This window comes from Equus caballus, chromosome 28, assembly GCF_041296265.1.
Source record: "Equus caballus isolate H_3958 breed thoroughbred chromosome 28, TB-T2T, whole genome shotgun sequence".
NCBI classification, from domain to species: domain Eukaryota; kingdom Metazoa; phylum Chordata; class Mammalia; order Perissodactyla; family Equidae; genus Equus; species Equus caballus.
This window is the reverse complement of record NC_091711.1, coordinates 25,980,807-26,002,568: the sequence shown is the minus strand read 5'-3', so window position 1 is coordinate 26,002,568 and position 21,762 is coordinate 25,980,807. Positions and strand designations below refer to the sequence as shown.

The 21,762-nt window shown below is 41.5% G+C and overlaps 1 protein-coding gene across 2 annotated transcripts in view; it reads right to left on the bottom strand.

Annotated features, from left to right (window-relative positions):
* METAP2 (methionyl aminopeptidase 2) overlaps nt 1–15,604 on the bottom strand; it is a 42,546-nt gene extending 26,942 nt beyond the window's left edge. Inside the window, exons 1-2 of one of the 2 annotated variants that reach the window (XM_001494372.6) lie at nt 15,362–15,604; nt 13,473–13,580 (exon numbers count right to left, since the gene is read on the bottom strand). In XM_001494372.6, coding sequence (XP_001494422.2) covers nt 13,473–13,580; nt 15,362–15,512 — 259 coding nt within the window. In that variant the 5' untranslated portion in view covers nt 15,513–15,604. The remainder of the gene's footprint in view (nt 1–13,472; nt 13,581–15,361) is intronic. The other variant, XM_005606523.3, reaches the window with a different exon arrangement.
* Nucleotides 15,605–21,762: the final 6,158 nt, after the last annotated feature.

The following is a 21,762-nucleotide window of genomic DNA, read 5'->3' as shown; positions in this document are numbered from 1 at the left end:
AGCACAAGCGGACAAGTATACACACACACATAAAATGCATCTTAAATAGCATACGACAAAGCTGACCCAGTACTCTTAGACAAGAATTTTGTATATTGCTAGCTTTAAATATCAGAATTTGACTCATGTAATCAAAAGCACTAGTAAACTTTACTTTGACTTACTCTAATGCTGAATAAGATATTTTTAAGAATAAAAATATATTAAATAAACTCCCTTTTCAAACCTAGGAAAAATAACTAGTGTTAGTTTAATACAACGATGATGACAATAATTTCATCTAAAATAATACTAGCTACAGTTTACATATGCTTTGTAGTTAAACATTTGTATTTCATAACCTCATGAGCTTCTCAAAGCAACCCTATGAGGTAACAAAGAATGTTTAAGGGATGTGCCCAAGATAATCCCAACTGGTAAACAGCAGAATTGGACCAAGAATATGTCACTTGATTCCTAAACTTGATATTTGTGGGTCTCATATTTTAAATCTCTTTCCTGTACAGTTATTAGAGAAAGAGAGCTCTCCTTCTGGGTCAAATTGTATGCAAAAATCAGAGGGCAAATTTACTTTCCCTAGGTTCATAGTTCTCAAATACTCAAAAGAACCTGATGCCCAAAAATGGGGGTTAATAACTATTTTGAAAAATAGTTGGCAAACAAGTACCCAAAATAGCCATGATCTGCCTGTCAGTTTTTATAACAATCTTCTATATAGCCCATGCCTGTACCCTTGAACTGTGAGAAAAGATAAAGGATACTACTATGGCCAAGATTAAACAAAATAATGACTTAAAACATTTTAAATAAAGATATCAGAAATAGACCTAGGGCCGGCCTTGTGGCCGAGTGGTTAAGTTTGTGCGCTCCACTTCGGCGGCCCAGTATTTCGTCGGTTCGGATCCTGGGCGCAGCCATGGCACCACTCATCAAGCCACACTGAGGCGGCGTCCCACACGCCACAACTAGAAAGACCCACAACTAAAAATACACAACTATGTGCCAAGGGGCTTTGGGGGAAAAAAGGGAAAATAAAAATCTTTTCTACCCACAAATCACAGTACTATGAAAATAAGAAAGAACAGGATGCTGTCCCAGACAATTAGAAGCTGACAATTTAACAGTATGCTTGCCATATAGTATTCTTTAAAATGTTTCGCCTAGTGGCAGTAACTCATGGCTAGCATCAGTAATTTTAAACAGTGAAATCCACACCCATTAAACAATGTCAATAACTACTTACATTTTTTGCTCAAAGAGCTCCCTTTCTATTCCTAGATGAGCATTAGACATAAAAGAAATTCTCACCATGCTACCTACTATATTCTCCTATTATAATTATTACACAAAATTGGAATCATTGGTTTACACTGACCCCTACTTGTCTGTGAGCTCCTTAAAGATTAGACACCATTTCTTACATTAAGCATTGTGCCAGGCATTTCATATTCAGTCTATTCTAAATGAATGTTTCTTTAATCAATGCTTCTAAATAAATGAATGTTTCTTTAGTTTCTTTATCTTGTTTATATTTATTTTCACCTAGATGAGAAACAGGAAACAGTAGTTTAGCAAAGAGGGAGGCAACATGATCTAGGGATTAAATGGGTTGAGTGATAGAAACTGACAATAGCCGACAATCTTTGACTTAAAAAACTGCAATTCCTCATGTTCAATCTTATAAAATTAACAGGAACTGGAAACACAATCTTGCTGACTTACTCATTATTGGTTTCTAGATTCAAAAGCCTAATGAAAACAACATGAAAAGTTTTTGGAAAACACAACTTTCAATTTCCTCATGTGTCATATACTCTAATTCACATACTCTGCACTACAATTTTAACAGTAGCCTTCTTCGTTTACCCAACAAATATTTGCTGAGTTCTTAAGTGACAGGCAATAGGGACAGAATAGTAAACAAGATAGTCTTTACTCTGGAAGAACACACAATGTTCAGCATACTACTACCTAGACTCAACCTAAAACAAATGCTTCACGATGTATAACGGATTTTACAGACACACTAAAAATCCTTCCAGCTGTGTGACCTTGAAAAGTTATTTAGGAAGATGGCGCCGTGAGTAGTCCTCTTTGTCTCTCGCCCTTCGAGTCTACAATTATTTGGACACTTATCGCTTGACAAAGGATATCCAGACAGCATCTCAGGACGTCTGAGACACCCACGCGACTATACATCGGAAGGCGGACGGACTTTCCTCCGGGAGGATGTGGAAATAGGTGAAAACTCTCCGACCCCGACGGGCAGCCTAGTACCCGCAAGCGGCTTTCTTCCAACGGACGCCCCCAGAGGATCCACACACATCTAGGGCAGGAGCGAGAACACAACAGAGGAGCGACGGTGGAAACAGGTGACCAGAACCCTACTTAAACCCCCTGCAATTACTCCTAAACGCAGAGGGAAACTTTGGAGTTGCACACCTGAGCCCGCGGGGAGAGTCTCTCCCCGCCATTGGCGGGGAGACCCAGCCTGGTGCTCGGGGCGCCCGGAGGGTCCCAGAGAGACGCCCGCCCCGGGGGACTAGGGATTGCCGGAGATCTCGGAGAGGACCGGGGCGGGGGAACTTTCAAAGGCGCATCCGGCGACCCGGTGGGGAAGCGCCGGAGCTCCGCCAGGCAGCAGACAAAACTCTCTGTCTGCCAGTAGCAGAGGGGCCACGCTGAGCACTCAGGGCTCCCGGCAGAGGCCCGGAGAGAAGCCCAGAGGGCGGGGCGACCCCCAGCTGCCATTGCCCGCCCCGGGGGACTAGGGATTGCCGGAGATCTCGGAGAGGACCGGGGCGGGGGAACTTTCAAAGGCGCATCCGGCGACCCGGAGGGGAAGCGCCGGAGCTCCGCCAGGCAGCAGACAAAACTCTCTGTCTGCCGGTAGCAGAGGGGCCACGCTGAGCACTCAGGGCTCCCGGCAGAGGCCCGGAGAGAAGCCCAGAGGGCGGGGCGACCCCCAGCTGCCGTTGCCCGCCCCGGGGGACTAGGGATTGCCGGAGATCTCGGAGAGGACCGGGGCGGGGGAACTTTCAAAGGCGGGTCCGGCGACTCGGTGGAGAAGCGCCGGAGCTCCGCCAGGCAGCAGACAAAACTCTCTGTCTGCCGGTAGCAGAGGGGCCACGCTGAGCACTCAGGGCTCCCGGCAGAGGCCCGGAGAGAAGCCCAGAGGGCGGGGCGACCCCCAGCTGCCGTTGCCCGCCCCGCGGGACTACGGATTGCCGGAGATCTCGGAGAGGACCGGGGCGGGGGAACTTTCAAAGGCGGGTCCGGCGACCCGGAGGGGAAGCGCCGGAGCTCCGCCAGGCAGCAGACAAAACTCTCTGTCTGCCATTAGCAGAGGGGCCACGCCCAGCATTCAGGGCCCCCGGCAGAGGCTCGGACAGAAGCCCAGAGGGCGGGGCGTCCCCCAGCTGCTGTTGCCCGCCCCGTGGGACTAGGGATTGCCGGAGATCTCGGAGAGGACCGGGGCGGGGGAACTTTCAAAGGCGGGTCCGGCGACCCGGAGGGGAAGCGCCGGAGCTCCGCCAGGCAGCAGACAAAACTCTCTGTCTGCCGGTAGCAGAGGGGCCACGCTGAGCATTCAGAGCTCCCGGCAGAGGCCCGGAGAGAAGCCCAGAGGACGGGGCGACCCCCAGCTGCCGTTGCCCACCCGGTGAGGCTAGGGATTGCCGGAGATCTCGGAGAGGACTGGGGCTGGAGAGAGTTCCAGAGACCCAGCTTAGTAGCCTAGGGGGAAACCCTACAGGCTCACAGAAGCCTTAGGGAAAGCCTCTGCACAGCACCAGTAGAAGGCACCCAGCCGCCAGCCACAAGGCTGGAAGACTCCAGGGCAAAAGCAGCATAGCTAGGTGTACTAACCACAGACTGTAGAAGATGCCAATAGCTCTCCTGCGACCCATAGAGGACAAGTGAGATTTGGTGGGTGCCGACAGCAACGGAGCGACAAATATAAGTGATCCCACCCCTGGCCGCTGGAAAAGCCCATAACACCGTTGCAGACCCCAAGGAGAGAGCGCATCTAGGTGGGCAACAACAGTAGGCCCCTGCAGCCTGAAGCCCCCCGTGACGGCCCCCACGGCAGAGGAGGGAATCCAAAGGGCCACTGTGGCTACGAAGAGGGGCCCAGGCCCAGTTAGCAACTACGGACAGGGTTCCTGGTTGGTGAAGTATAAACAGCTGCTCCCCCCACCGCAGCAGCTGAAACAAGTGAAAGGAGCAACTAAACTCTATCTCCATGCGGAGGCACAAATCAACATCATCAAGCAATATGAAAAAATACATTAAATCTCCAGAACAGAAAGAAAGTAACAAATACACAGAAAACAATCCCAAAGAAAATGAGATATATAACCTAAATGATGATGACTTCAAAACAGCCATCATTAAAATACTCACTGAGTTAAGAGAGAATTCTGACCGACAACTCAACGAGTTCAAGAGCTATGTCACAAAAGAGTTTGATACGATAAAGAAGAACCAAACAGAAATATTGGAAATGAAGAACACGATAGAGGAGATTAAGAAAAATCTAGATGCTCTGAACAGTAGGGCCGATAATATGGAGGAAAGAATTAGCAATTTGGAAGATGGCAATATAGAATTGTTGCAGGCAGAGGAGGAGAGAGAAGCAAGACTTAAAAGAAATGAAGAAACTCTCCGAGAATTATCAGACACAATTAGGAGATGCAACGTAAGGATTATAGGTATACCGGAGGGAGAAGAGAAGGAGAAAGGGGCAGAAAACCTATTCAAAGAAATAATGGCTGAGAACTTCCCAAATCTGGTGAGGGAGATGGATCTTCAGGTGACAGAAGCCAATAGATCTCCAAACTTTATCAATGCAAGAAGACCAACTCCACGGCATATAGTAGTGAAGCTAGCAAAAGTCAACGACAAGGAGAAAATATTAAGGACAGCCAGGCAAAAGAAACTAACCTACAAAGGAACCCCCATCAGGCTATCAGCAGATTTCTCAGCAGAAACTTTACAGGCTAGAAGAGAGTGGAATGATATATTCAAAAATCTGAAGGACAAAAACCTACAGCCGAGAATTCTCTACCCAGCGAAAATATCCTTCAAATACGATGGAGAAATAAAAACTTTCCCAGATAAACAAAAATTAAGGGAGTTCATTGCCACAAAACCTCCTCTTCAGGAAATCCTCAGGAAAACCCTCATTCCTGAAAAATCCAAAAAAGGAAAGGGGCTACAAAACCAAGAGCAGAGGAAATAAGTAGAAGGACAACAACAGAGAGTAGCAGCTCTACATCAGAACAGATTAAACCATGGGACGAGAAACAAAGGAAACTGAAGAAAACCGGAAAACAAGACACAAAATGGTAGTGGTAGGTCCCCACGTCTCAATAATCACTCTAAATGTAAATGGATTGAACTCCCCAATCAAAAGACACAGAGTGGCAGGATGGATCAAAGAACAAGATCCAACAATATGCTGCCTCCAGGAAACACACCTCAGCCCCAAAGACAAACACAGACTCAGAGTGAAGGGATGGAGAACAATACTCCAAGCTAATAATGAACAAAAGAAAGCAGGTGTCGCTATACTAATATCAGACAAGGTAGATTTCAAAGCAAAACAGATAAAGAAAGACAAAGAGGGACAGTATATAATGATAAAAGGGACTCTCCACCAAGAAGACATAACACTTATAAATATATACGCACCCAACACAGGAGCACCAAAATTTGTAAAGCAACTCTTAATAGAACTAAAAGAAGACATCAACAACAATACAATAATAGTAGGGGACCTCAACACACCATTAACACCAATGGACAGAACATCCAGACAGAAAATCAACAAGGAAATAATAGAATTAAATGAAAAATTAGACCAGATGGACTTAATAGATATATATAGAACACTTCATCCAAAAACAGCAGGTTACACATTCTTCTCAAGTGCACATGGAACATTCTCAAGGATTGACCATATTTTGGGAACCAAAGCAAACATCAATAAATACAAGAGAGTTGAAATAATATCAAGCATCTTTTCTGATCATAACGCTATTAAACTAGAAATCAACTACAAGAAAAAAGCAGAGAAAGGTGCAAAAACGTGGAGACTAAACAACACGCTTCTCAACAAACAATGGATCATTGAAGAAATTAAAGAAGAAATCAAATATTATCTGGAGACAAATGAAAATGAGAACACGACATACCAAATCATTTGGGATGCAGCAAAAGCAGTCCTAAGAGGGAAATTCATCGCAATACAGGCTCACCTCACTAAACAAGAAAAAGCTCACGTAAGCAACCTCAAACGACACCTAACAGAACTAGAAAAAGAAGAACAAACAAGGCCCAGAGTCAGTAGAAGGAGGGAAATAATAAAAATAAGAGCAGAAATAAACGATATTGAAACAAAAAAGACAATAGAAAGGATCAATGAAACAAAGAGTTGGTTCTTCGAAAGAATTAACAAAATTGACAAACCCCTAGCCAGACTCACCAAGAAAAGAAGAGAGAAATCGCAAATTAATAAAATCAGGAATGACAGAGGAGAAATCACAACAGATACCAATGAAATACAAGAGATCATAAGAGAATACTATGAAAAACTATATGCCAACAAATTGAACAACCTGGAAGAAATGGACAAATTCCTAGACTCCTACAATCTCCCCAAACTGAATCAGGAAGAAATGGAGAATCTGAATAGACCAATCACAAGTAAGGAAATAGAAACGGTAATCAAAATCCTCCCCAAAAACAAGAGTCCAGGACCAGACGGCTTCTCTGGAGAATTCTACCAAACATTCAAAGAAGACTTAATACCTATTCTCCTCAAACTGTTCCAGAAAATTGAGAAAGATGGAGAACTCCCTAACACATTCTATGAAGCCAACATCACTCTGATCCCCAAACCTGACAAGGACAACACAAAGAAGGAGAACTACAGGCCGAGATCACTGATGAACATAGATGCAAAAATCCTCAACAAAATTTTGGCTAACCGATTACAGCAATACATCAAAAAGATTATACACCATGATCAAGTGGGATTTATACCAGGGACACAGGGATGGTTCAACATCCGCAAGTCAATCAACGTGATACACTACATCAACAAAATGAAAACCAAAAACCACATGATCATCTCAATAGATGCAGAGAAAGCATTCGACAAGATCCAACACCCATTTATGATAAAAACCCTCAGTAAAATGGGTATAGAAGGAAAGTACCTCAACATAATAAAGGCCATATATGATAGACCCACAGCCAACATCATACTCAATGGACAAAAGCTGAAAGCCATCCCTCTGAGGACAGGAACAAGACAAGGGTGCCCACTTTCACCACTCCTATTCAACATAGTTCTGGAGGTGCTGGCCAGAGCAATTCGGCAGGAAAAAGAAATAAAAGGAATCCAAATAGGTAACGAAGAAGTAAAACTCTCGTTGTTTGCAGACGACATGATCTTATACATAGAAAACCCCAAAGAATCCACAGAAAAACTATTAGAAATAATCAACAACTACAGCAAAGTAGCAGGGTATAAAATTAACGTGCATAAATCAGTAGCATTTCTATACACTAACAATAAACTAACAGAAAAAGAACTCAAGAACTCTATCCCATTCACAATCGCAACGAAAAGAATAAAATACCTTGGGATAAACTTAACCAAGGAAGTGAAGGATCTATACAATGAAAACTACAAGACTTTCTTGAAAGAAATAGGCGATGACATAAAGAGATGGAAAAACATTCCTTGCACATGGATTGGAAGAATAAACATAGTTAAAATGTCCATACTACCTAAAGCAATATACAGGTTCAATGCTATCCCAATCAGAATCCCAAGAACATTCTTCACAGAAATTGAACAAACAATCCTAAAATTCATATGGGGCAACAAAAGACCGCGAATTGCTAAAGCAATCCTGAGCAAGAAAAACAAAGCCGGCGGAATCACAATCCCCGATTTCAAAACATACTACAAAGCTACAGTGATCAAAACAGCATGGTACTGGTACAAAAACAGGTCCACAGATCAATGGAACAGAATTGAAAGCCCAGAGATAAAACCACACATCTATGGACAGCTAATCTTCGACAAAGGAGCAGAGGGCCTACAATGGAGAAAAGAAAGTCTCTTCAACAAATGGTGCTGGGAAAACTGGACAGCCACATGCAAAAGATTGAAAATTGACCATTCTTTTTCACCACACACCAAAATAAACTCAAAATGGATCAAAGACCTAAAGATTAGGCCTGAGACAATAAGTCTTTTGGAAGAGAATATAGGCAGTACACTCTTTGACATCAGTTTCAAAAGAATCTTTTCGGACACTGTAACTCCTCAGTTGAGGGAAACAATAGAAAGAATAAACAAATGGGACTTCATCAGACTAAAGAGCTTCTTCAAGGCAAGGGAAAACAGGATTGAAACAAAAAAACAGCTCACCAATTGGGAAAAAATATTTACAAGCCACTTATCCGACAAAGGGTTAATCTCCATAATATACAAAGAACTCACACTGCTTAACAACAAAAAAACAAACAACCCGATCAAAAAATGGGCAGAGGACATGAACAGACATTTCTCAAAAGAAGATATGAATATGGCCAATAGACACATGAAAAGATGTTCATCATCGCTAATCATCAGGGAAATGCAAATCAAAACTACACTAAGATATCACCTTACCCCCGTTAGATTGGCAAAAACATCCAAAACCAAGAATGACAAATGTTGGAGAGGTTGTGGAGAAAGAGGAACCCTCATACACTGTTGGTGGGAATGCAAACTGGTACAGCCACTATGGAAAACAGTATGGAGATTTCTCAAAAAGTTAAAAATAGAAATACCCTATGACCCAGCCATCCCATTACTGGGTATCTATCCTAAGAACCTGATATCAGATATCTCAAGAGTCCGTTGCACCCCTATGTTCATCGCAGCATTATTTACAATAGCCAAGACGTGGAACCAGCCTACATGCCCAGAAACTGATGATTGGATAAAGAAGATGTGGTATATATACACAATGGAATACTACTCAGCCATAAAAAAAGACGAAATTGGCCCATTCACAACAATGTGGATGGACCTCGAGGGCATTATGTTAAGCGAAATAAGTCAGTCAGAGAAAGACGAACTCTATATGACTCCACTCATAGGTGGAAATTAGCATATTGATAAGGAGATCTGATCGGTGGTTACCAGGGAAAAGGGGGGGTGGGGGGAGGGTACGGAGGGGGAAGTGGTGTACCCACAACATGACTAACAAAAATGTACAACTGAAATCTCACAAGGTTGTAATCTATCATAACATTAATAAAAAAAAAAAAAAAAAAAAAAAAAGAAAAGTTATTTAGCCTCTCTCTACCACAGTTTCTTCATCTTTAAAATGGGATGAGACAAAGCTCCTCCTATGATACTTGATCATCCCTCTGAGGCTAATTACTTTATCCAAGGCCTATGTTCGGTACAGAAAAAGTCACCATTTTTCGAACTCTTGTGCCAGGATCGTGGTAGAGTCATCATTTGAATATTAAACTATATAGGCTTATAGTTCCACCCATCATATCATGCAGCGATTTATGCTTTTACTTGTCTTTCATTCACAGCATCCCAGGATAGTCTTAACAAGCAGAAACTGTTCATATTTATTTCTGTATTAGCACTGTCTGCAATTCAATTAATATTTGTTGAGTGACATCCATATGGAAAAAAAAAGGAATCTCAGTCCTTATCTTGCACTATATACAAAAATTAATTCTAAAAGGACCACAGACCTAAACATAACAGCTAAAAATATACAAAACTTCTTGAAACGAACACAAGAGAAAATCTTCATGACCTCAGAGACAGCAATTATTTAACTTTTTGGACTGGCCACAAAAAGCATGGCCCATAAAGGAAAAAAATGGATAAATTGGACTTAATCAAAATTAAAATCTTTTCTACTGCAAATAACATTAGCACAGGAAAAAATATTCATAAAACATGTATCTGACACAGAACTTGTAACAAGAATATATAAAGAACTATTACAACTCAATTCGGCAACAAATAACTCAATTGAAAAATGGACAAGAAATGTGAACAAACACTTCACAAAGGGTATATGAAAGGCAAATAAAAATACGAAAAGAGGTTCAGCGGCCAGCCCCGTGGGCTAGTGGTTGAATCTGGCACATTCTGTTTTGGCAGCCCAGGTTCAGTTGCCAGGGGTGGACCTAAACCACTTGTCAGCGGCGATGCTGTGGTGGTGACCCACATGCAAAACAGAGGAAGACTGGCAACAGATGTTAGCTCAGGGGGAATCTTCCTCAGGAAAAAAAAAAAAAATCAGTCATTAGGGAAATGCAATTAATGTCACAATGACATACCACTACATATCTACTAGAAAATTAAAAACTAACAATACTAAGTGCTTATGAGGAAATAAAAGATGTGGAACTCTAAACTACTGCTGACAGGAAGACAAAATGGTACAGCCACTTTGGAAAACAATTTGATAGTTTCCTATGAGGCTAAACATAAACTTACCAGATGATCAACAACGATACTTCCTAAGTATTTTCCCAGAAGTGAAAACATATGCTACACAAAGACTTGTACGCAGATGTTCACAGTAAACTTTATTCATAATAGACAAAAACCGGAAACAATCCAAATATCCATCAACTAGTAAACAGATAAATAAATTTGGAATACTATTCAGCAATAAAAAGGAATGCACTACAGAACTATGCAACAAATGGATGACTTTCACACTATGTGAAACAAGCTAGACACACAGAAAAGCTGCATGCTGTAATGACTCCATTTACATCATACTGTAGAGAAAACTATAGGAACAGAAAATATACCAGTAGTTGCCAGGTGTCAGGGTGTGGAGAAAGAGAAGTGACCACAAAGGAGCACTAGGGAACTATTTTTTTTGGTGAGGAAGATCAGCCCTGAGCTAACTTCTGTCCAATCTTCCTTTATTTTGTTTGTGGGACACCACCACAGCATGGCTTGATGAGTGGTGCATAGGTCCACACCTGGGATCTGAAGCTGTGAATCCCAGGTCGCCAAAGCAGAGCATGCAAACTTAACCACTATGCAATGGGGCTGGCCCAGGGAATTTTTTTGTGAGATAGAAAGAAATGTTAAATGGAAATGGTCTTCATCTTGGTTGTCACAGCAGTTACACATTTGCAAAATCTGTCAAAGAGTGAATGTACATAATGTACAACATCAAAAGTAAAACTTAATGTAAACAATGGACTTTAGGTGATAATGATGTGTCAATTTAGGTTCATCAGTTGTAACAAACGTACCGCTCCAAGGGAGATGATGATAATGTGAAGGCTTGCACGTGTGGTGGTAGGGGGAATATGGGAAATCTCTACAGCTTCTGCTCAATTTTGCTGTGAACCTAAAACTGCTCTAAAAAATAGTCAGTGGTTTAAAAATGGTGAATACTGGCCCGGTGGCACAGCAGTTAAGTGCACACGTTCCACTTCGGTGGCCTGGGGTCAGTGGTTTCAATCCGGGCTGCGGACATGGCACCGCTTGGCAAGCCATGCTGTGGTAGGCATCCCACATATAAAGTAGAGGAAGATGGGCACGGATGTTATCTCAGGGCCAGTCTTCCTCAGCAAAACGAGGAGGATTGGCAGCGGTTAGCTCAGGGCTAATCTTCCTCAAAAAAAAAAAAAAAATGGTGAATATTAGCCTAAGCAAATTATACTTTAATAAATCTGACTTAAAAATGTACTGAATGAATTACTCCAAACACATTACCAAATGGCCACAGGATTAACTTTTCACACCAATACCCCAAGGTTCAAATTAAACATATCTAAAATTAAACTCACTAGCTTCTTCTTTGCCTGTAAACCACCTCCCCAAATCTCTTAACAAACTCTCTCTCTCTCTACTTCACTAGTTCAGTCAACAGCACCAACATTCTGTCACCCAAGTTCAAAACCCTAGAGTATACTAATGCCTCTCTTTATTTTTCATAACATTCTTCTTCTAAAAATGCTCAGAAGCTCCCTCAATGAATCATTTCATATGGCCAGTTTGCACTGTTCACTATGCTTTGAATACTTTCTCAGCATTGTCCCACCCCAAAATGTTCTCCTGTTTGGTTTTATTCAAGTTCCATTCCATCCAATAAGCCTTCCTTCAGCATTCAGCCCATAACTCCACTTTCAAATTTCAATAAACTTTACTGCAGGTACCAGTATATCTTTTCACCTCTATGTTTTGTCTCTCCACTATACCATCAGTTTTCCTTTAAAATAAAGATTCTGAAATACTAGCTTTCCAGCCCCTCAAAGACTTCTCACAATAGATTAGTAGCATTGGTTGATCCTGATTATCCAAATGAATTAGGAAAATGATTATCCCAAACCAGAGGGAACTCCTAACATTCCTAAAATCTTCATTAATACATTGAAGAGTTCTAATCTGACAAGCAAAATTTTCTCCTTCAACATCAAGAGATTCATAAAACTTGGCAGCGGTGCAATGGAACAAGGCACACTTCAAGATTAGCACTGTGATATTCTACACATAATGGGTCCAGAACATATCTTTCTAAAGGAAAGACAACTACTCTGCATTATCCTAACACGATAATTAAAGTACAGCAGGGATTTGCTGCTGAGGGTTAGAAGGCATAAGCCCAAGCTGGCAGTGCTTGAGGTAGAGCAGTAGGTCACAACTGCAGATAATTGAGAATGGGAGAGCCCCATCACCCCCACCACCCCAAAAGAGGATGCAGAATAATAATTTAATCACCCCTTCCACTGTCTCACTGATAGCAACAATTCCTAGAATTCTAACAGTAGTTGTCTTTAAAGAAATCTTATAGCACCAAAATACAAGAAGCTGGGGTAAGGGAATTTATAACAGAGTCTAGAAACACTCCAATATCCTCCTTTGAGAATATAGAGAGGTAGCTTTGGTACAGAGAGTAAAAGGAATAGACGTGGCATCAGGTGCTAGGTTTGAAACTCTGGCTCTAGTCTACACATACCAGCTGTGTCACATTGGGCAAATCACATAACCACCATTTCCTGAGAAGAGCACCTACTTGGCTTCGTTTTCTGGGGGTAAAATGAAAATGTATGAGAAAGTATCCTAGGATAGTGATTAGTACACATTAGTTGTTCAACAAATGTTAGTTAAATAAACAGTCCTTCAATTTTATCTTATTAATACTCACCCAGTACTTGGCTTTTTACCAAGTACCTTTTTAAAAGTTGAGATCTGTGTTACCTAAGCAGTCATCCAACATATCCAATTTTTTAGAGTTGCTAATAAATACCTTTTCCTCTTTATCTATGACATTGAGGCTTTAACATCAATTAAGTAAAGCGTCAGAGAATAATAGACTATATAGACAAACAAGTAGATTTTGTTCAAAAGAACGTCATATTTTCTGGTTTTTCTAACCACAAAGATCAAATTAACCATTTACCTTCATCGTCATCATCTCTTTCTTTCTCTTCCAAAGCTTGTCTTTCCAACTGTCTTGCTACCTCATCAACTGAGGTTCCTGATTCTTTATCAGGTTCCTGTTGTCCTGCTGATCAAATACAATAACATAAATCAAATTTAATGATCATACTTTACCACTAGAATATGTTCTAAGTATCCTGGAAAACACAGAACTCCTTTCCTGATAAGTGTCCAGCAAACAAAAACAGAAACATTACTCCGAAATAACAAAATTTATTTAATGACAGAGAACAATGTTCCATATCTAAGTAGTGTTGTCCATTCAACAAAATATCCATTACACTTTCTCTGGCCTAGCAGCCAAAAGATAAACAAAAGTGTGTGTTGGTCCCTATCCTTAACTAGCTTAACTTGTTAAAGCATTTATCAATTAGACTACAACAAATACTTTACTAACCAAACAGGTACTTAAGAAAGGCAATAAATGTTGGAGGCTTTAGTTAGGAAAAGGATTTCTGTTGGACACTGGGGCTTCAGGGCTTCATGAGGAAAGAAGTTGTCAAGCTGGTCTGGGTAAAATCAAACAAAATAGGAAAAGATATTCCATTACTAAAAACTAAAATTCTTCAACAGCTTAGCAGAATACCAGCCCCCTGCTGTGGAAATTAGTACAATCTAGTTGTAGTAGCAATATGTGTGCGCAAAAAGAGACCGTACTACCAGGTAGCACGTAATAAGGTGACATTTTGGTCACTGCAGACGATTCATATTGACAGATACAACTGTTAAAAACATACTGGGGTCAGGCTGCTGAACACCTTAAAGGACAAACCGAAGAGTGTGGATTTCATCCGAAAGCCAGGAACAGTCCCTAGACTATGCCCTGGCACTAAATCTTGCTCTGGAAGCGTCCCAGCACCTACAACTCTCCCTCGTCAACTCCCATCTAATCAGAATTTCAGAAGGATATAGATTAACCCTCTCCAGCCTCCCACAACTCCACCTTCATCACTTCTGGCCTCTCCATTTTTCTGTCATTCTTTCTGTGGCTGATTTTCATTAGAAACACGTACAAATAATTTTTCCCAAAATTAAGGACCCTGCGCAACAAAAACATTGATTTCTCAAAATATAATAGTTAAGTTCCTAATTCATAATCCAAGTAAACTTTCAGCTGTTTTCCTTGCCTTCCCAGGGGATTTAGAGAAGTTCCATTCCGAGCCACAGAATATCCCATCTGGACTGCCTGGCAAGTGGCATCGTAATTCAGGCCTAAAAGCCCTACAGCTTGACGACGCTGGGGGATTAGGCAAGTGAAAAAATCGCACCGCCACCACCACACATCCTGCAATCACTACTCAGTGACATGAGCGTGTGGGCAGACACAGACACACACCTCCCAAAAGTGCAGCCCGCAACGCAACAGAAATCCCTCTGCACACTGGGCGGGGGGCTGGGGGGTGCGGTCAAGGCACCAAGACTTGCCAACTCCACCCCCACCCTTGACAAAATATGTCCCAGGTTGCTCCAGCAAAGAGGAGGCAACGCGGGTCAGAACCAGATTTTTGGAGAGGCCAAACCGCAAGGAAGGTGGCAGGACAGGGTCCTGTGCCCGGCCTGTGTGGGAGCCGAGTTCTGGGAATGCAGGGGCTGGGGTCCCCCAAAGCTACCTCAGGAGAAGCTGAGCCCCCCTCCCCCACCCCACCCTCACCCGCTCCCTAGTCCCGCAGGAGAAGCAGCCTCTCCCCGGGACTGGAACTCTGTAACCTGGACTTGACATACGCTCAGTCCTGGGAAGCAGTCCAGTCCCAGGCTCCAAGTCCCTAGACCCTGTCACCTCAGCCGGGCCTGAGCCGAGCCATCCGGCCATCCCTGGTGGGGACCCTGGAAACATACAACTCCCTTTACCTGTGGCAGCCCCTTTACTCTTCTTCTTCTTCCGTCTTTTTTTCTTGGCTGCCTCCTCAGCCGTAGAGGCAGCTCCCTCCTCCCTGTCGTCTGGATCCAGGTCGCCATTCAGGTGGCTCCCGGAGGACGCTGCCTCCTCCACACCCGCCATGTTGCCCGAGAAAGCGCGAGGGAGTGAGACCGAGCGGCAAGGGCCCGCTCCTTCTTCACCCGCCTACACCCGCCACGCCGGAAGCTGCTCTCGATGGTGGGGCGCGGGGAATGCCGGGACGGCGGCGGACTCGCCTGCGGCGGCGGCGCGCGGAGCAGTCTTGGGGCGCGGCCGCAGCGGTGCTTGGGCCATGGCCGGCCGGGCCTGGTTGTCCTCGGCTCGGGCCAGATGGGACGACTGTGTCGTCCCGCGCCTTGGGCATGTCCCGGGTAAATATGCCCGGGTAGGGTCAAGTTGAATGCCTCTGCCTGCCCGGTAGACAGGCGCGGCCCCCAGGAGAGGCGAGACTCAGGGGGGACCAGAAAGTTTTACATTCGCGGTTTTATAAAACACCCCGGAAGTGAGACGAGGGACAAAAAATGTGTTCACTTGTACACACTCCTATTCTCTGACTCGAAGGACTGCGTTGTTATTCACAGTTACCCCTCACGGCGAGGCCGTCCAGGCACTCAAGGAGATGAAGCTGCAAAGGGGACTGAAGAGGCAGGCAGAGAGGAGGCTCAGGAGGCATTTATTATTAGAGAAGCCAAGGGAAGACAGCGCCTCCCTCCAGGAGGGCGTGATGGACTGTACTGAGTGCTGTTAAAAGGTCAAGGGAGAGGACGGGAAAATGTCAGGTGTGTATAGTAACATGGAAGCCACTGGTGAGCTTAGCAAGAGCTGGTTAGGTGGAGAGATGGAAGCCAGGCTAAAGAGATTGGGGGATCGCCTGGAGGGGAGGAAAGAGAAACTCCCCTCATCCTTCACGGTTCAGCTTAAATGTGACTGCCTCAGAGAATCCTTCCTCGACGATATAAGTCAGGCCCTGCTCTTACAACCTCTCAGGGAATTCTTAATCTTTTTCCATGACAATTTGTAATTAATTTATTTGATTATTTGTTTTACGTCCCTCTCGCCAACTACCTTGAGCTCCGTAAAGACAGGAACACTGTGTATTTTGTACTCAGTCACCAGCACCTCCCTCTAAACTGGAGCATAGTAGGAGCTCAGTAAATACTTATTGTATAAATAGCACTTAAGAAGTGCCAAGTACTTTACATTCATTATCTCATTTAATCCACTTTTGAGTTGAGGAAATTAGAGTTTTGGTAACTTGCACCAGGTCATACAGCAAGTATGTAGCTGAATTAGAATCCAAACCCAGGTCGTCAAGCCCTAAAAGTTTAGTCACTGTATTCCACCTTCCCAATTGAAATTTCAAGTCAGTTTAGCAAATTATTTATTGATTGTAAACTAGAAGTAATTTTTCTCTGTGGAAGATACAAAAATGAGTAAGACACAAATCTGTACCGTCAAGAAAGTTTAGGATTCAATGAGACAGACATGTAAATAAATAAGAACAAAATAAGGTGCTAATCCTTTCCTTACGTCATTTATTAATTCTTTTTTATTCCAAGTTAGTCTATCACAAAGGTGAGGAATTTTTAAAGGGTCTAAAAGATCTTCAGATTGGAGGCAAAGATGTGGCAGATCACCTTTAGGAGGCATCACACCCTTTTTGAGGTGCAAAGGTACTGCTAGAAGCCTTTTAACATCCTTATGAGTAAGATCTAACATCAAAAACGTCTTCAAGCTTTGTTGTGAGTCTTCCCGGTTCTTCTCTAAGTTCTGGGAACACTTGTGCCATGGCTGCTATCTCAGACCAGGTTCAGCAGGCACAGGATCCTGAGGGACAGAACCTGTAGGGTTGATAGATGCATTTTGACAAAGGGATGCTTGAGATATAAGTTGATCTACAGAATGATCAATGTCAAAATAAAGTTTGTTCAGTGAAAAAAATAGGATGCTAAAATGAAATGGTGAAACAAAATAGTTTCTTGGTTGTAAAGGGATTGTACTCTGCTTCTCCCCCTTTCTTTCCTAAAAAGAGGCAAGAAAACAAAACTAAGATAATAGTAAAAAACGGTCCATAGCTTAACAGTATGGTAATGGATATTTGCTGGATGATTATTTTCCAGGAACCTCCAGAGTTTCCTCAAACTAAGTAACTATACTTAAAGTAACAGCCCAAGACACTCCTTATTTTCATCATTTTTCTTCATTTGGTTTTCTCGGCTGAAGGAAATTGGATGGTGTAAAGCAATGAGAAATGTTGAAAACCTAAGTAAGAATCTAAGAGAAACTGTGATAAATGTAACTCAATACCAGCACAGGTTAGAATATTTTTCTAATTATGTGAAGTCATTTTGTCTCAGATGGTTAACTAGATAAGCAGACAAAAATAGGGAGTTTTTTTCCTTAAAGAGATACTTTTCCTTTTATAAAATCAATGCACTGTAATAAGACACATTTATTATTTTGTCCAAAAAATGTATCTGCTGAGAAAATATTGATTCCAAAATGGACAACATAATTAGTTCCAGCCTTATTTTCTTTGAAGTCCTTGCTAGTGGTACGGCTTTGGACAGTCACTAATCTCTCCAAATTTCAGTTTCCTTATTTGTAAAATGAGGATAACAATAGTATCACATCATAGGATATGCAAATTAAATTTCAAAATGGAGAGAAAGCACTATGCTAGCACAATGTCTGACACAATAGTGATAAGTGTTAGCTAACATGACTGTTAGTAAGCCATGCTCTTGAAAACTTTCCATTTGTGTGGATTATATGATGGCCTAGAGAGCCAAGGCACACATTATGATGTGACCTTTGGCAATGGGTTAACAAGAAATACATTAAGAAAAAATTGGGAAAGCTTGATTGCTTGACATTAAGGGAAATACTAAGGATTTTTTCATATCTTTTTGGTTAAAAATGTGATATAAGTATTTAAAAATATATAGATGGAATGATCTATGTGTTTATACCATCACATTGGGGATTAGGGCTTCAACATATGAATTTTGGGGGGAACACCATTCAGACCATAACACAGACATTGCCGAATGTTCCACTGGAGAACGATAACACAGACATTGCCAAATGTTCCACTGGAGAAAGAGGCAGGGAACTGCTCCTGGTTAAGAACCACTGGCATAAAGGCATGAAAGAATGTCACATGTTTAGGGGAAGTTCTTGATGAGGAGTAAGTATATTGAGACAAGATTGTAAAGGCCCTTCTATGTTAGCCTAAAGAGTATGGCTTTTACTGTAAGGGCCGACGTGACATGTGACAAGGGATATTTAAATTTTAATATTTTAAAAAGTGCCCAAAATAGAAGACCGCAACACACATGTCAATAGCATGTCAACACAATGAGTCATATGTAGCCATTAAAAGCCAATAAAATGATATGCATATAGATTATGTGGATAAATTTAAATGCTTATATAATACATGCAGAGATTTTCAAGCGAAGGAAACATGTTCATTTTTACTTTGTGAAAGAAACATCAGTCTGTTAGCAATCTAGCTTCTAGAGCAGTCGTTCCCATTCAGGAAACTGTGTTTCATTTAAAAAGCCGAATATATTTAAAGAATTATTTTCTATTTTGAGAGTATGGTATTTTCTATTTTTTGAAGTTGAATAGTCTTTTAAAATTCTTGTTAGGAAATGACAGTGAGAGTAGATGATGTTGGTTTTTTGTGCCCTGACAAGATTGTTTTTTTTTTAAAAGCCACACTATGTCAGTTCTCAAAGTTATTTTCTTTAATTTTTCTGAACAGTGAAATCGCTAAAGCTGATGGCCTCTATTCTGAAGAAAGGATTGGAAATGACAGAGCCTAGTAGTATGGAAGACTTGCTAAGATGTTATTATTGATAACAATATTGGTGAGAACTTGCAGAAGGCTGTTGGGGGGCCAGAGAGGAGAGACTGGATTGCAGAAACATTTCTAATATTAAATTAAGAGAAGTTAATGGTCCATTGAATGTGGAGAAGGAGGAGTTGGGGATGACACCCAGGTTTCTGGCTTGGGTTCCTGGGTAGATAGTGGTACCACTCCCTGAGATAGGGAATAAAGGAGGAGGGGTAGGTTTTGGAGGAGGCAGAGGGCAAGATAAGTTTTGGGCATTTTAAGTTTGAGATGCCTGCAGGGCATCCAGGCAAAGATATCTGGTAGTCGGAGGAAATATGGATCTGGAGATATAGACATGAGAGTTACTAGAACTTGGGTGTGGGAGAAGGCTGTGAATGGGGTAGTTTAGAGAGAAGAGAAAAAGAACAAAAACAGAACACAACCCAGAAGGACACTAAGGTTTTGAGATTTTGTTTGTTTATAACATACAAGCGTGGGAAATTCTGTTAAAGACATTACAAAGGAATGGTAGGACAAGAAGGAGAAAACACTTTAGAGAATAATCACGTGGAAGTGAGGAGGAAAAAAAGTTTTACAAAAGTTTGGTCAGCTATATCAACTGCTAAAGAAAGATCAAGTGGAATGGAGTCTCAAACTAGACCATTGATTTTAATCATTAGGAGGCTACTGGTGACTTTAATGAGAGCAATTTTGTTAGATGGCACCAAGAAAAGGATCCTCACAAGAGAGTGTTAGAATAGTTAGATACTTAAGAACAGAACTTCTTTACCTTCCCCATAATTTCTATGTAGCATCCCTGTATTTAGGCTGGACTTTGGGAAAGACATATGTGATTCCAAGCAATATTCCTGTGGCCAAGATGTCAGGAGTATCATTACTCTTATGGAAGTTTCAAGTGTTTATTGGACAGGGCTACATAGGAATCAGTTCACAAAAGAAAGATAAGAGCTACATGAAATACTGGAGGACAAATGACAGTACCTTTCATAGACTCTCTCTTCTCATCTCTCCTGGTAGTGATTCTTACTACTTATTAAAAAATGAGAGTTATTTTGGTGTTGAAGGCAGAGGTGGGTAGAGTTAAACTAGAAATACATTGTGCGTGAGGTTGTAATATGGAAAAGGATAAGACAGAGGCTCTCAAAAACTTTTGGTCTCAGGACCCTTTTATACTTGAAAAATTACAGAGGACCTCACAAATTTTTTGTTTGTATGGTGCCATAGATTGAATGTTTGTGTCTCCCTAAAGCTCATATGTTTAAACCTAATCCTTAGTGTGATGGTATTTGGAGGTGGGGCTTCTGGGAGGTGATTAGGTCATGAGGGCTTTTGGAATGGGATGAGCACTCTTATAAAAGAAACCCCAGAGAGCTCCCTCACCCCCTTCTGTCACGTGAGGACGCAGTGAGAAGACAACTGTCTGTGAACCAGGAAGCTGGACCTCTCCAGACATGGAATCAGACAAGTTGATACTGTTTCACAGTCACTGAGGCTTGGTTAATTTTGGTTTTGTTTTTTGTTTTTCTTTCTTGCTTCAGTTTGGATGGTTTCCATTGCTTTGCCTTCAATTTCACTTATCTTTTATTCTGTGTAGTCTAATTCCTGTCAAGCCTATCCAGTTAAGTTTTCATTTCAGATAGTATAATTCTTCAGTTGTAGAATTTACATTTGCTTCTTTTTTATACTTTCCATTTCTCTATTGAGATTTTCTGTTTATTCCCTTATTATATTAATGTTTTCCTTTAAATATTTAAACAGTTATAATAGCTACTTTAAAGTGCTTATCCTCTATTTTCATCATCTCTCCCGATTCTAAGTTCATGATTTCTTCTTCTGGTTAGGAGTCACATTTTCCAATTCTTCTCATGTCTAGTAATTTTTTTGTCTTATGCTAGACACCACAGAAACTACTTTGAGTGTTGTCTTTCTTAATAGGGTATTGAATATTGTTCAACTAGTCAGCTGATTTACTTGCATCTCAGTGTGATACTTTGAAGATTTGTTTCAAGCTTATTTTAGACAGAGCTAGAGCACCACCTTATTCTAGGGCACCACTGTCCAATATGAAATCTACTAGTCATATATGGCTATTAAGCATTTGAAATGTGACTACTCCAAATTGAACTGTGTTGTAAGTGAAAAATGGACACTGAACTTAAAAGACTTAGTATGAAAAAGAGATTGTAAAATATCTCAGTAATCGTCTATGTTGGTTACATGTTGAAAAGAAAATATTTTGGATATATTGGGTTAAATAAAATATTTTTTAACCTTAATTTTATCTGTTCCCTTTAACTTTTTTCAAGAGGTTACTAGAAAATTTTAAATTACATTTGTGACACATTATATTTCTCTTGAATAGTACTGTTGTAGTGCTACATTAACCCTATTCCTAAAACCCAGCCTTTCTGGGATGTCTGCTAAATTCCTGGAGTAGTTAAGGAGATCGCTCCACTGGGCTGGTTGGAACGTCAACACCTCCCATCC